Source organism: Sceloporus occidentalis, unplaced genomic scaffold (assembly GCF_023333645.1).
Source record: "Sceloporus occidentalis isolate IW3139 unplaced genomic scaffold, rSceOcc1.0.p SCAF_91, whole genome shotgun sequence".
Lineage (NCBI taxonomy): Eukaryota > Metazoa > Chordata > Lepidosauria > Squamata > Phrynosomatidae > Sceloporus > Sceloporus occidentalis.
In genome coordinates this window covers 1,149,502-1,161,867 of record NW_028317071.1, presented here as the reverse complement: position 1 = coordinate 1,161,867, position 12,366 = coordinate 1,149,502, and the positions used below count along the sequence as shown (strand labels likewise).

The 12,366-nt window shown below is 52.8% G+C and overlaps 2 protein-coding genes across 2 annotated transcripts in view; one reads left to right on the top strand and one right to left on the bottom strand.

Moving 5' to 3' along the window:
- The first annotated feature begins 735 nt into the window (after positions 1-735).
- On the top strand, positions 736-6,283 carry KLF2 (KLF transcription factor 2). The gene is made up of 3 exons (XM_089496555.1): positions 736-799; positions 1,662-2,454; positions 5,781-6,283. The coding sequence occupies exons 1-3, from the start codon at positions 749-751 to the stop codon at positions 5,954-5,956; spliced, it is 1,020 nt and encodes a 339-aa protein (XP_089352681.1). The 5' UTR covers positions 736-748; the 3' UTR covers positions 5,957-6,283.
- Positions 6,284-7,408: 1,125 nt separating this feature from the next.
- EPS15L1 (epidermal growth factor receptor pathway substrate 15 like 1) overlaps positions 7,409-12,366 on the bottom strand; it is a 51,187-nt gene continuing 46,229 nt past the window's right edge. Inside the window, exons 23-24 of the mRNA XM_089496636.1 lie at positions 11,670-11,911; positions 7,409-8,767 (exon numbers count right to left, since the gene is read on the bottom strand). Of these exons, the coding sequence (XP_089352762.1) occupies positions 8,621-8,767; positions 11,670-11,911 (389 nt within the window). The 3' untranslated portion in view covers positions 7,409-8,620. The remainder of the gene's footprint in view (positions 8,768-11,669; positions 11,912-12,366) is intronic.

The following is a 12,366-nucleotide window of genomic DNA, read 5'->3' as shown; positions in this document are numbered from 1 at the left end:
CTGTGGCGTCACGCTGGGGCGGGTGACGTCATACCCAGAAGGGAAGTGATGTCACCACGGAGTCTCCCAGCGAGGGGCTTTTTAGGGGGGGCACAGGAGACCCCCTTCCCAATACAAGGGAAGGGCTTGAATGGGGCAGAGAGGGGCCCTCTGGGTGACGACAAAGCCCATCGTGCCTTTGCTCAACTAATTCCTAGCCTCCGCCCGTCCTCCAGTGAGGTAGCCCACCCCGCGGGGTTGTTGTTTTGCCTGGCCAGCCCCACAGGGTTGTTGCTGGAGCTTTAAAGCGGGGAAGAAAAGGAGCCTTCCTGGAGGGGCAGCTCCTATTCTTTCCTTCCTTCAGTGAGAGGGAGGGAAGGGGGCACTCGGTCCATGCTCAGAAGCCCCCCTCCGGCCCCCACAGAGGTTGGCCTGGCACTCTGCACACGCTCAGGAGCCCCTGCTCCCCCCTCGGCCTCTTTAGTGTCCGGAAGGAAGGTGTCCCGAGAGCATGTGTCTCCGAGGCTCTCTTCCTCCGCCCGCCTTTTATAGGGAAGCTAAATTTAGGCCGGGCGAAAGGAGAGCGAGACCGGCCCCGAAGAGCCCCCCTCTTGCTTTGCTTTGGCTTCCCTTGCCTTGCCTCCTTCCCCGGCCGGGAGGACGCGCTTCCTGCCCCGCCGCCATTGGCCTGGTCCTCGGCGGAGCCCGGCTTAAAAGGGGCGCCCGAGAGCCCGGCAGCAGCAGCCCCTCTGTCCTCCTCTGAGCCGGGATGGGCACCGCCAGCCTCCCATCCTTCTGCTGCGCCCCGGACCTCTTCCAGGTGAGAGGCACTCTGCACATGCCCAGGAGCCCAGAGGCCCTGCCAGCATCGGGCCCAGTCCTGTACCCCCTCAGAGGCTGCGTCCAGACTGCAGAAATAACCCGGTTTGACACCGCTTTAACTCTTTTGTCTGGCTCAAGGCTATGGGATTCTGGGACTTGGAGCTCCGCTCTGCTCCGGGCCCACAACAAACCCCAACTCCCAGAATTCCATAGCCTTGAGCCAGACAAAAGAGTTAAAGCGGTGCCAGACCGGGTTATTTCTCCAGTCTGGAGGGAGCCCCCAGATTAACACCCGAGTGATTTTCCTGCTGATTCCATCAAGCATCCAAGGCGCCTCTGCCTTGTTTTGACAGTGGTTTCATATCCAACTGTCATTTTATTGTGGGTTTGGTTTGGGAGGGTGAGGATGGAAAGTGGGAACTGGGCTTGTTGTGCTTTAAGGGGTTTTTATTATTGCTAGCCGCCTCCATCTGCTTGGAGAGTCGGGACAAAAACAACAACGATGATGATGATGATTCTTATTAACAAAAACTGGACCCCCCCCCCCCAATAGTCGGGAATGGGACGGGATGGGAACACCTCTTACCCTCAAGGCTTTTACAACGTTGTTTTTAATTCTCTGAGCCGCCTGAGAGTCCCTTTCTGAGAGGCACCAGGCGGCATAAAGATCAATTCGTTAATCTTAGAATCTTAGAGGGAGAAGGGGCCCAAGGGGTCATCCAGTCGAAGCCCTTCTTCTGCCCTGCAGGAACTCCCACCCGAAGCGCCCCCTTTGACAGGTGGCCACCCAGCTTCTGTTTAAAAACAACTTCCGAAGAAGGCATTCAACCAACCATTTTCTTCCTTCCTTCCTTCCTTAGCCGGACCCCGCTCCGCCGCCCTCGTGGCCCTGCGGCCTGGAGGCCCGGGTGCCGCCCCTCGCCTTCGGAGCCCCCGGGGGAGAGGCGGGAGCAGAAGGGGAGGCGTCCGAGGAGGACCGCGACCTCAACACCGTCCTGGAGCTCATCCTCTCCATGGGAGGCGGAGGGACGGGCTCCGTGGACCCGGAGGGCCTCGGCTGGGACTACGCGGTGGACCCCTCCGACGGTGGTGAGTGGTTCTTCTTCGGGGGCCACGGTAGAAGCTGCCCCGCGGCGCCGCTGGAGCCGGGCCCCTTCGGCAGCCCCTCCCCGTGCGCGGCCTACGGAGGACTTCCGGACGCCCCTTCCCCGCCGGGGCTCCAGGGCCGCTTCTTCTTCTTCGAGGGCCCCAGGCCGGAGCCGCACTTTGGGGTCAAGCGGGAGGCCTGCCGGGCTGCAGCCCCTTGCCTCCTCCAGAGCCCGCCTCCGACGCCGCCGCTGAGCCCCGAGGACCGGCTGGGATCCTTCCCCAGCTGCCGCCGCCGCCGCCCGCCCTTCGACCCCTACACGCCCGCCTTCGCCTACGACGTGGAGGCCGCCTCGGCCCCCTCAGCCGCCGCCGCCGCCTCCTCGCCGCCGCCGCCGTCTTCTTCGGCGCTGACCCCGCCGTCGTCGCCGCTGGAGCTGAAGCCTCGCCGGGGACGCCGCTCCTGGCCCCGCAAGCGCCCCGCCGCCCACAGCTGCTCCTACTCTGGCTGCGGGAAGAGCTACACCAAGAGCTCCCACCTCAAGGCCCACCTCCGGACCCACACAGGTCAGGCTTCACCCGCTGACTAGGCCTCACTGGCCCCAGCCACGACGCAGAAATCGCCCGCTTTGGCACCGCCGCCTTCGACTGGCGCAGCAAAGCATTCAAGGATTTGGAGTTTGTTGTAGGCTTCGAGAGGAGCGGGAGCTCCGCTCCGGGCCCAACAAACTCCAACTCTCAGAATCCCATAGCCTTGCGCCAGACTAGGAGTTAAAATTAAAATTACGCCTTCAAATTACACTCATCCCTCCATGATTGTGGCTTTGATTATTCACGGATTTTATTAATATGTCCCCTCTAGCAAGCTCTAGGTCCTCCAGTGCAACTCTGTGGTCAACGTTCAACTAAATGTTGTAGGCCTTTGTAGCTCCTCCAGGGCAGTTTTATAGTCTTTGTCTGTCGGATGTTGACCACAGAGTTGCCCTGTAGGACCTAGAGAACCCTAGAGAGGCATCTTCTCAGGTGAAAAACATGGCGTTTTTGTTATTTGCAGTTTTTCCATATTCATGGGGGCCTTGTGCTCCTAACCCTAGCCAATATGGAGGGACAAGTGTACATCATACTCAGTGTTGCCAACAAGCCTCGAAGATAATTCCCGAAAATGTTTGTCCCAAACCCGCTGAATCCCCCCAGATCACACGGAATATTCAGTCACAATTCCCAGAAAATTCCCATAATGTTAAAATCGCGGATGTTTTGCAAATAAACGTAAACATAATTGAATAAAAATAATTGTAACTTATTTCAACTCTCAAAATCACCATTGAACCAAACAAAGAATCTTTCAGTCCTTTTAAGATATTTATTTTGACATGAAGGGGGTTCAGGAACCTTTGTGCCAAATAGAAATGTGTTCGGCTGCAACCGCACTGCAGAAATAAATCCAGTTTGACACCCTTTTAATTGCCATGGCTCAGTGCTAGGGAACCCTGGGAATTCTAGTTTTCGGAGACATTTAACCTTCTCTCTCAGCAAACTCTGGTGTGACAACAAACTATAATTCCCAGGATTTCATAGCATGGCAGTAAAAACGGTATGAAACTGGGTTGTCTCTGGAGTGAAGATGCAGCCTGAGTTGGGTCCAAGACACACTGCAGAAATAATCCAGTTTGAGACTGCTTTAGCTGCCCTGGCTCAGTGCTAGGGAACCCTGGCAATGGTAGTTTTGTGAGACATTGAGCCTTCTTTATCAAAAAGAGCTCTGGTGCCACAATGAACTACAATTCCCAGGATTCCCTAGCACTGAGCCAGGAGAGTTAAAGCGGTCACAAACTGGATTATTTCTGCAGTGTGTTTTGGACCTTCATTATTAAAAATGCTCAAGGTCCAATCCATACTGCAGAAATAATCCAGTTTGAGACTGCTCTAACTGCCCTGGCTCAGTGCTAGGGAACCCTGGGAATGGTAGTTTAGTGAGAAAGAGCTCTGGTGCCACAATAAACTACAATTCCCATGCATCTGAGGAAATATGCTTAAGTCTAGGAAAGCTCATGCTGCCAACTTTTCTTTCAGTGAGACTCAAAGGTGCTACAAGATCTCTCTATCACCATCACCATCATTATCATTATTAAATCCAAATGCAGCTGAAGCAGTGGACTTAAATTGGCAACACTGATATCCTGTAGACTCATTCTCTGGGGCTGTGATCTAGAAGCGTGGAGGCAATTCCCTTGTCAAACCAGGGAATCCTGGGAATTGTAGTTTGTTGTGACATGTTGAGACTCTGCTTTTACCGGCAGCCAGGGCTCCATGCATGAAATTCTGGGCTTGGTGGTTTGTTGTGCCCAGAATCCCATCATCGCAGGGAGCCTTGCAGTTAGAAGCAGTGCCAAACTGGATTATTTCCGCAGTATGGATGGCAATGGAAAAGGGAACGAAAAGAGAGCCACAAAACAAAATTCTGGGAAGACAGGGCAGGGATGCCAACTTAGCAGGTGCTCTGCCCATGCTCAGAGGCATATTTAATCACTAACACACACACACACACTCAGGGACATCACATTCACATCACACAACCCAAATGGTCCACCTCACAGTACAACAACAACCCTGAGAGGTAGGCTTGGGGCACTCTGCCCAAGCTCAGGAATTCAGAAATTCAAATGTCCCTCTCAGGCCCACACAGAAGTCCACAACATCAAGCCATGATACCATTGTCAACTATTGCCTTTGCGTGCCTTAAAACTTATGTCTTACTTGGAAATCCAAGGCAATTGGGAAGCCAGCCAAGATCCCTCACTCCCTGCCTCTCTCCAGCACTGCAGCCACTGTGCTTTGCCCCTGGAGCCTGAGAATGCCTGGGGGGGGGGGGGCAATCACTGTCCTCTCTCTGATTGGCTGAACTGTTAGTGTGAATGTGATTCCTCCAAACAGTTGGGGTTGGTTGGGCTTGCTCCCTCCTGGCTCTCAGAGGGAGTCATTAGAGAGAGAGAGAGAGAGTTTTTTCTCCAGCCCTCTTGGCTGAAAATTGTTACACTCCAAAGGGTTTTGGTTGCTCTGCAGGCAGCCTTCTCAGGCTGGAGCTGAAAGGGCCAAAGTCGCGGAAAAGGCACTGAATTAGAGCAAGGCGCGAAAATCACACGAAAAGCTCTGAAAAGTCCCGGTTTTCGCCTGAAAGTCACGAAATTGGCAACACTGATCATACTCACCACCTAAATGTGTTTCCATAGATGTAGTGAAGGTTTGGTTCAAATATGATGCCCCTTTTTAAAGAAAAAATTAAAAATAATATTTAAAATGTTAAATTTCCAAAAACTTTTTTTTTAATTTTTAAATTTGATTTGTTTTAACTTGGAAAAAATTCTGGGGCCTCTCCTTTCTCTTTCCACTGAGCTTCACCCCACTCCCACCATCTCTTAAAGCAGTGGCCCCCAAACATGCGCCCTTTAATGGATTTTGGACTTCAGCTCCCAGAATCCCAGACTGGACAACATGGCCAAGGCTTCGGGGAGCTGAAGTCCAAAATCTCTTAAAGTGCCTTTGGGGGTCATTGTCTTAAAGCATTTTAAAGGGAATCAGGTGAATGCCATAGCCTGTTTCTGCCAAAAGATAGGTGTTTGAGGAGTTTAGCGTGTTCCCTGGTGTGGTTCGCAACCCCTAATGCAGCGGTTCTCAACCTGTGGGTTGCGATCCCTTTGGGGGTCAAATGACCCTTTCACAAGGGTCGCCTAAGACCATCGGAAAAAATTTACCGATGGTCTTAGGAACCGAGACACTGCAATTTTATGATTGGGAGTCACCACAACATGAGGAGCTGTCTTAAAGGGTCCCAGCATTAGGAAACTTGAGAGCCATTGCCCTACATGAGTCCACTGCTTCTTTCCTTTCCTCAGGGGAGAAGCCGTACCAGTGTTCGTGGGACAGCTGCAGTTGGAAGTTTGCCCGCTCCGATGAGCTGACCCGGCACTACCGGAAGCACACTGGGCACCGGCCCTTCCAGTGCCGCCTCTGCGACCGAGCCTTCTCCCGCTCCGACCACCTCGCCCTCCACATGAAGAGGCACCTCTAGGACAACGGAAACCCAGCACCAGAAGCCCCACTGGAGAGGCTGCTTCGCCTTGACCACGAAGGCCCCACCAAGGAGACCTTGGCAGCGGGACAGAGCTCCAACATGACTCAGAACTGAGAGACATCAATGGGAGGGGGTAGACTGGCTTTGGAAAACTGGAGACGGAGGGATCTGTAGACCCCAAAACTGTACATAGCACTTTTGGACGACAGACAAAATGGGTGTTTTTTGGGCCTCTTTTTTCTAGATTTTAAGTCTGAGGGCAGGAAACTGTCCAATTAAAAAGATTGCATGTACAGTGCTGTGTAAATTTACAGCACTTTATAAATAAAGGTTAATAATAATAATAATAATAATAATAATAATATAAAAGAACTTGTCTGTAGTGAAAGAAGATGCTTTTCAACAGTAGAGAGAACGGAATGGCTCCTTCCCTCCTCTCCCGCCCCCAAGAGCAGGTCCCCCAAATTCCCCCCAAGGCTTGGGAATCCCTGATGGTGGAAGACTGGAAAGGTCCAGGTTCAAGTTCCTTTAGAGGGGGTTTGCCACTGCCTTCCCCTGAAGCTGAGAGAGCGTGACTTGCCAAAGGTCACCCTGTTCTTTACCCGGCCCAAAAACCATTCCTTAGGCGTCCTCTCTCTCTCCCTGCCAGCCTCTTAGGGTCGTTGAGGAAAAAATAAAGGAGAGACAGGGGATGCCCACTTGAGCTGGTAGAGGAAAGAAAGGGGGACATGAAGGCAAGGAATGGCTTCTCCTTAGGATCTAATGGCAGCAAGGGATAGTGGTTGAGTGCTGGACTAGGACTCTGGAAACCAGTGTTCGAATCCTGGCTTGTATGTAAACCCAACTTGGTGACTTTGGGCGAGTCACACTCTCTCAGCCTCAGGAGAAGACAATGGCAAACCCCCACTAAAGGAACTTGCCAAGAAAACCCTGCAGTAGGTTTGCCTTAGGGTCACCATAAGCTGGAAATGACTTGAAGGCGCAAAATCACAAAGGATGTAACACTCCAGGGAGGATTGCTGCCCCTCTTGCCCAGCCTGGATGGCAGAGGGCCAAGCAGGTTCCTCACCTCTGACTGGCAGCTGTTGGGCCTGGGGAGGGGAGCCAGGAGGAGAAGGCCCCCTTTCCCGGTGTTGCTTCTGCTGGGCTTCAAGGGCAGGCTTACTGGTTGGCACTTTTGGGGTCTCCCTCCTGGGCAGAGATGCCCTCAGACAGCTGGGGGCAAGGTTCAGGTTCCGCTTGGTGGGAACTGGTCTCTCCCAGGGAGAGAGGAACCTGTGGGTAGAGATGGCTTTGGGGGGCTGGGAGGAGGAGGAGCTGGTGACCTTCCTGGACATTTGTGCCCAGGAGGAGAGGAAGAGGATGGGCTTTGAGCTGGAGAGGTACCCGGGCCCAGAACAAGCGAACTAGTGCAATACAGAGAGCAAAAAAACCACCCAGAGCCACTGCTGCTGCAAAATAAGTAACATTTTCATGTATTATATTAAACGATAACATATCTCTTATATTAAACAATAGACACAGAGAACACGGGCTAAAGTTCACCCTTTAATGCAACACCCCTCCCCACAACCCCACCCCACCCCTTTGCTGTGTGATCATTTCAAGGATACGGAGACAGCCACATAGGTAATAAGATTTGGATCCCTGGGGGGGAGGGCAAGCTCCCCCCACCAGGTTTGGATGACATTGGTGGGGACTCCAAACAATCCTCCCAGACATGTTCCCTTCTAGCAAATGTCCCCCTACCACAGCACCCTCAGCTGGGCTTTTGACCCCTTTTGTGAAATGCCCCCCCAGAATTTGTGGGTCCCCCTTTGGACTCCTGCCCTTTGACTATGAAGACAGGGGGAAGGAGGCTACACACACACATTCTGCAAAAAAACAAACATACTTGAAGGACCTCCACCCCACCTGCCAAGGAGTGAGAAGCAGCTCCTTGTGCTGGGGGTGGAAAGCATTTGCCCCTTGCCCAGGGACTGGCACAGGAGAGGAGCCATGCCACAGTGCAGAAATACAAACTCCCCAAGGTGGCAGGAGGAGAAGGAAGAGGAGGAAAGAGGCCCCAGGAGATGCAGTCCCTCTCCCAAGGGGCTAACAGACCCATGGGAAGTGGACAATGAAGACTCTCCAGAGGTTGCTGGGCTCCAACATTTCCTATGAGCCTTTAGCTGGGTTGCTGAGTGGGGAGAGGATAAAACTTGCAGTCCAGTAGCCCTTGGAGATCTCTGGCCCTCTCTTCGCATTGGGAACCCCCCCTCCTGTATTTCTCCCACACCTGGCAATGAGGAGTAGCTCCTCTGCTGGGAGTGTGCCCATACAAGGTTGTTGCAACTGCCTTGCCCTGCTATTTGATGCCACGCCAAGGTTGTTGCAATTACCTTGCCCTGCTATTTGATGCCACGCCAGGCCTAGTGGTGTCATGGTTGGAGCCAGGAGCAATTTCTCTTCTCCCCAGAACCATCCTAGTGGAAGGAGGGCCGAGAGCAGAGTCTTCCACATGGACAGCTTTGGGCTCCTTTCCCCAAATTGGAAGGCAGTAAGACTTACTGCGGGAGATAAAAATGGAAAGGGAGAACCAAGCCGAGGGTCTTAGATGGAGGCCGGCAGCCGGCTCTCTGTCCTCTGCGGGGCAGCAATGGGGCCAGAGCTCCTTGGCCTTTAGGAGGTGGGCATGTCAGCCTTGCTGAGGGCAATGGCCAGCTCCAAGTCTTCCTGCTCTTGCCTCCTCAGCCGCGCCAATCGGTCCCGCTCTGCCTTCTCACTCTCCCGCTTGGCCCATGCCAGCTGCTGTTCCTCATTGCCAAGCTGGAAGAAAAGGGCAGCAAAATGAGGTTAATGAACCAGAGGGATAGGGGAAGGGGAGGGGGCACCTATTGGGGCTGGTGTTTGTGGGATGTCCATACAGTGGCATCAAGGGAGGGTGTCAGCGTCTCTCCCGCCCCCCCCCCCAACACAGCAGAACTCTAAACGTGCCTCACAGGGCTGCCAAACATGAGGAGGAAGAAAGGGAGCAAGTTCAAAGATGGCTGCCACAAAACTGAGCCCCAATAAAATGCCCACAGAATAGTCGAAAACCGAACCCACCCCTTGGCCAAATCAGAGTCTTTCCCAAGGATCAACCATGTTGAGCAGATGATGGCACAAACCAAGCACCAACCACATACCATGGGGCTCTTCAGATTTGGGGTGAATCCAGTTTGACCACTTAAATGGCCTATACTCCCCTCCTCCTAACCACCCCAGAAGGCCATAGCCAACAATCCCTCCATGTCTCCTCCTGGCAGCCAGGAAAGACCAGCTCTATACTTTCTCCAAGGCACAGTCATGCTCAACAATAGGAGGGTGGTGGTGTCCACAGTCCCAGGAGGTGGGCAGCTGGCCAACCAGGAGCAGCTGCAAGAAGTCAAAGTGGTGGTGGACCCCACCTGAGGTTGAGCAATGGAGCCCAAGGAGCCCAGGACACATTTTGGAGGACAAAGGAGCTGGAAAGTGGCTGTGGCACAACTGGCAGCTGGACAGGAGGCAGGCTGCAAATAGCAAGTAAGAAAGGCTAAGCAGAGGGATATGGGGGGTGACACCCAACTGTCCCCCTTGGCAACAGAAGGCAAAGATAATGGCATCAGGGGGCACCCCTGAATCCTGGGTCCCAAACAGGGCAGTAGGACAGACCCCCCCACCAGACTGCATGTCTCCAAACCCTCTCCCGCCCCAGGACCCACAGAGAGCCCTTTTGTCGTCAGAGGACCTGCGAGACAGGAGCCCCACCAGCAGCCACAGTGTCTTCATTAAGGCCCCCTCCTGTTACATGTGCGTCTGGGCAGAGGTAACCCTGAGGGTCCGGGTCAAAACAGGATCCATCATCCCCCTTTTCCTTCAGCAGAGAGACCAGTGCCAAAGAGTGGGGTAAAGAAGTCCTCTCCCAAACCATAAGTCTCAGGAAAACCCCTCCCCAGATGCCATATAGGGGATTCTGGTATCTACATTGCAGAGAAGAAACTTTCCCATATCTTCCCTGCAGCCCAACAGGGAGCTTTTACCTGTCCTGGCAGAGAATTGGGGGACAGATGGGGGAAGCACCTTCCTGCAAGTGATGGGGAGGAGTGGGGGGGGTCCCCATGGGTAGACTTACTCTCCTCCTATGCCCAGGATGAGCAACAAAGGGCAACCAACCTGCAAAGGATTTCTTCTCCAAAACAGAGGAAAAAAGATTTATGCAAAAAAATTAAAAAGGTATTCCCCCACCAGCTGATTCTTTTAGGTTTGCCATGAATTAGAGACTGCCCCCTCCTGGGATATCCTAACACAAAGAGCTACAATTCGCTTCCCATCCACAACCCTTCCCGCTGTATGAAAAGAGATGCAGAACCAAAACAAAGGCACCTGGGGAGGTTTCCCTCTTCCTCCTTCCTCCGCCTCCCTTTGTTTCGTGCCCAGCTGCCAACCTCTCCTGCAGCTGGTGTCCCACAGGTTGGCATCCCCTCTGCCTCTGCTGCTTTCCAGGCTAAAAGGAAGAAACCAGTTCAAAAATACCAGCACTGCAGCCTTTTCCTCAAATCGCTCCCTTGTATTTTCTCAGCACTAATCCAACCCCTCCCCAAACACATAGAGGGTCCCTGCCAAGGGCTGCAGGAGCTCAGAGGGGTTCCCTCAGCACTCAAAAGGGCACTGAAGGGCTCCGTCTCGCCTTTCTTGCTCCAATTCCTTCCTTTTGCAAACCTCATGTTTCACATTCTCTCTCTCTTTGGATGGATGGATCCATCTCCTCTCCCTTGGCAAGGGGGCCATTTGAGAGTTCTCCCCTCCCCAACTTGCAACCTCCTTTTTTCCAGCTTCACGTGATACACCCTGGGTTTTTTTTTTGTTTGTTTAAATCAACATTACTGTATCCTTCCCCAATTGACAGGACTTGAACATCACCCTCAACCCTCACTGAGCTTTTCAAACACAAACTGACTACTCCGGAAGACCTGTATGACCTTACCAAGACCTTTAAAAAATCAGGGGAAGGGACACAATTTGCATATTTCTGGGTCCTATGACATTCTATCCCACCCCAAACGATATAAATATACTTTATGCCTAAGGCCTTAATGCCACTTGGCAATGGTACTTTGGTAATGCGTCCAAAGAGATGGGTCTATTGCCACGAAAGCCCATGCTAAAAAAAAGCAAGTCAGTTTCAAAGGTGCTGCCATCCTTCTTCCTCCCTCCTTTTTATCCTGCAAAAGACTAACATGGCTCCTTCTTTAATGAGCAGAAACTGTTTTGCCAGCTGGGTCTTTGGTTGCTCCTGAAGAATGGCAAAAAGAGATACTTTCTGGAGGCCCTAAAAGCTCTTGAAAAGATTCCAGGATGAGTCTGTCTCCCTCCATGATCTCCCAAAGGTCCACAAGGAGAACAATTATGAAGCCATAAAACCCAGAGACACCTCCACAACAAGCAGCATCACATCCAACACTCTTTTTATTGACCAGTAATGGCTGCCAGAATACAGAAACATTAACAGAGAACTGCTATGGGGGGAGGGGGAGTGATGGCAGGAGGACCAAAAGACAGAAGCAGAAGAGGAGGAGGAAGAGGAGGAAGAAGGGGGTGCAACCAAAACAGTAATTCCCCCCACAACCCAACAAAGATGCATTCAACCCTCCCTCCCTGCAGAGGCAGCAGGCGGGTTTGTTCAGAGCCTGAGAGAAGGAACTCAACTTACTGAGAAGTCAGCAAAGCCCCGCGAGAGTTCTTTGGAAGCCTTCCTCGCAGAGGAGGAAGAGGAGGAGGAGGAGGAGGGAGGAGGAAGAGGAGGAGCAAACAGGTCTCTTCCACTAAATAGGTCCCCAAACCCCTTTGTGCTCTGGAAAGGGTCACTGCTGTCAGCCCCGAATGGCTGAAACGGGTCGGGGGGCTTGGCAAAATCGGAGGAAGACCCCACGTGGCTTACGGGAGGACTTTTACCTGGAAAAGGTTGAGAGAGAGAGAGAAAGAAAAGGAAAGGGAGGAGAGGAGAGGGAACAAAGGGAAGAGAGGAGAGGTTATTGGAGGAAGGGGCAACCCCCCCTGATTGCCACCCCCACCCCCAGGGGTCCTGCCAGGTGCTGAGGGGTTACTGGGGCTTCTGTTCCTCCCAAGGGGGTCCCCCTTTCCTCGTCCTCTTCTTCCTCCCCCAACAGCCAAATCATGACTGGCAAAAGGACTTCTACTCAATTTGGAGGCAGTGATGGTAGTTCTCCTTCCTTTACTGGGATGACAAAACTGACGAAACAAGTGCCCATCATTCACTGAGGAGCATGCAGCACAAGAGATGGAAAGGAACAGATGAGGTGCTCTGTCACCCTCATAGAATCATAGAACTGGAAGAGACCACAAGGGCCATCCAGTCCAACCTCATTCTGCCATGCAGGGACTCTCAA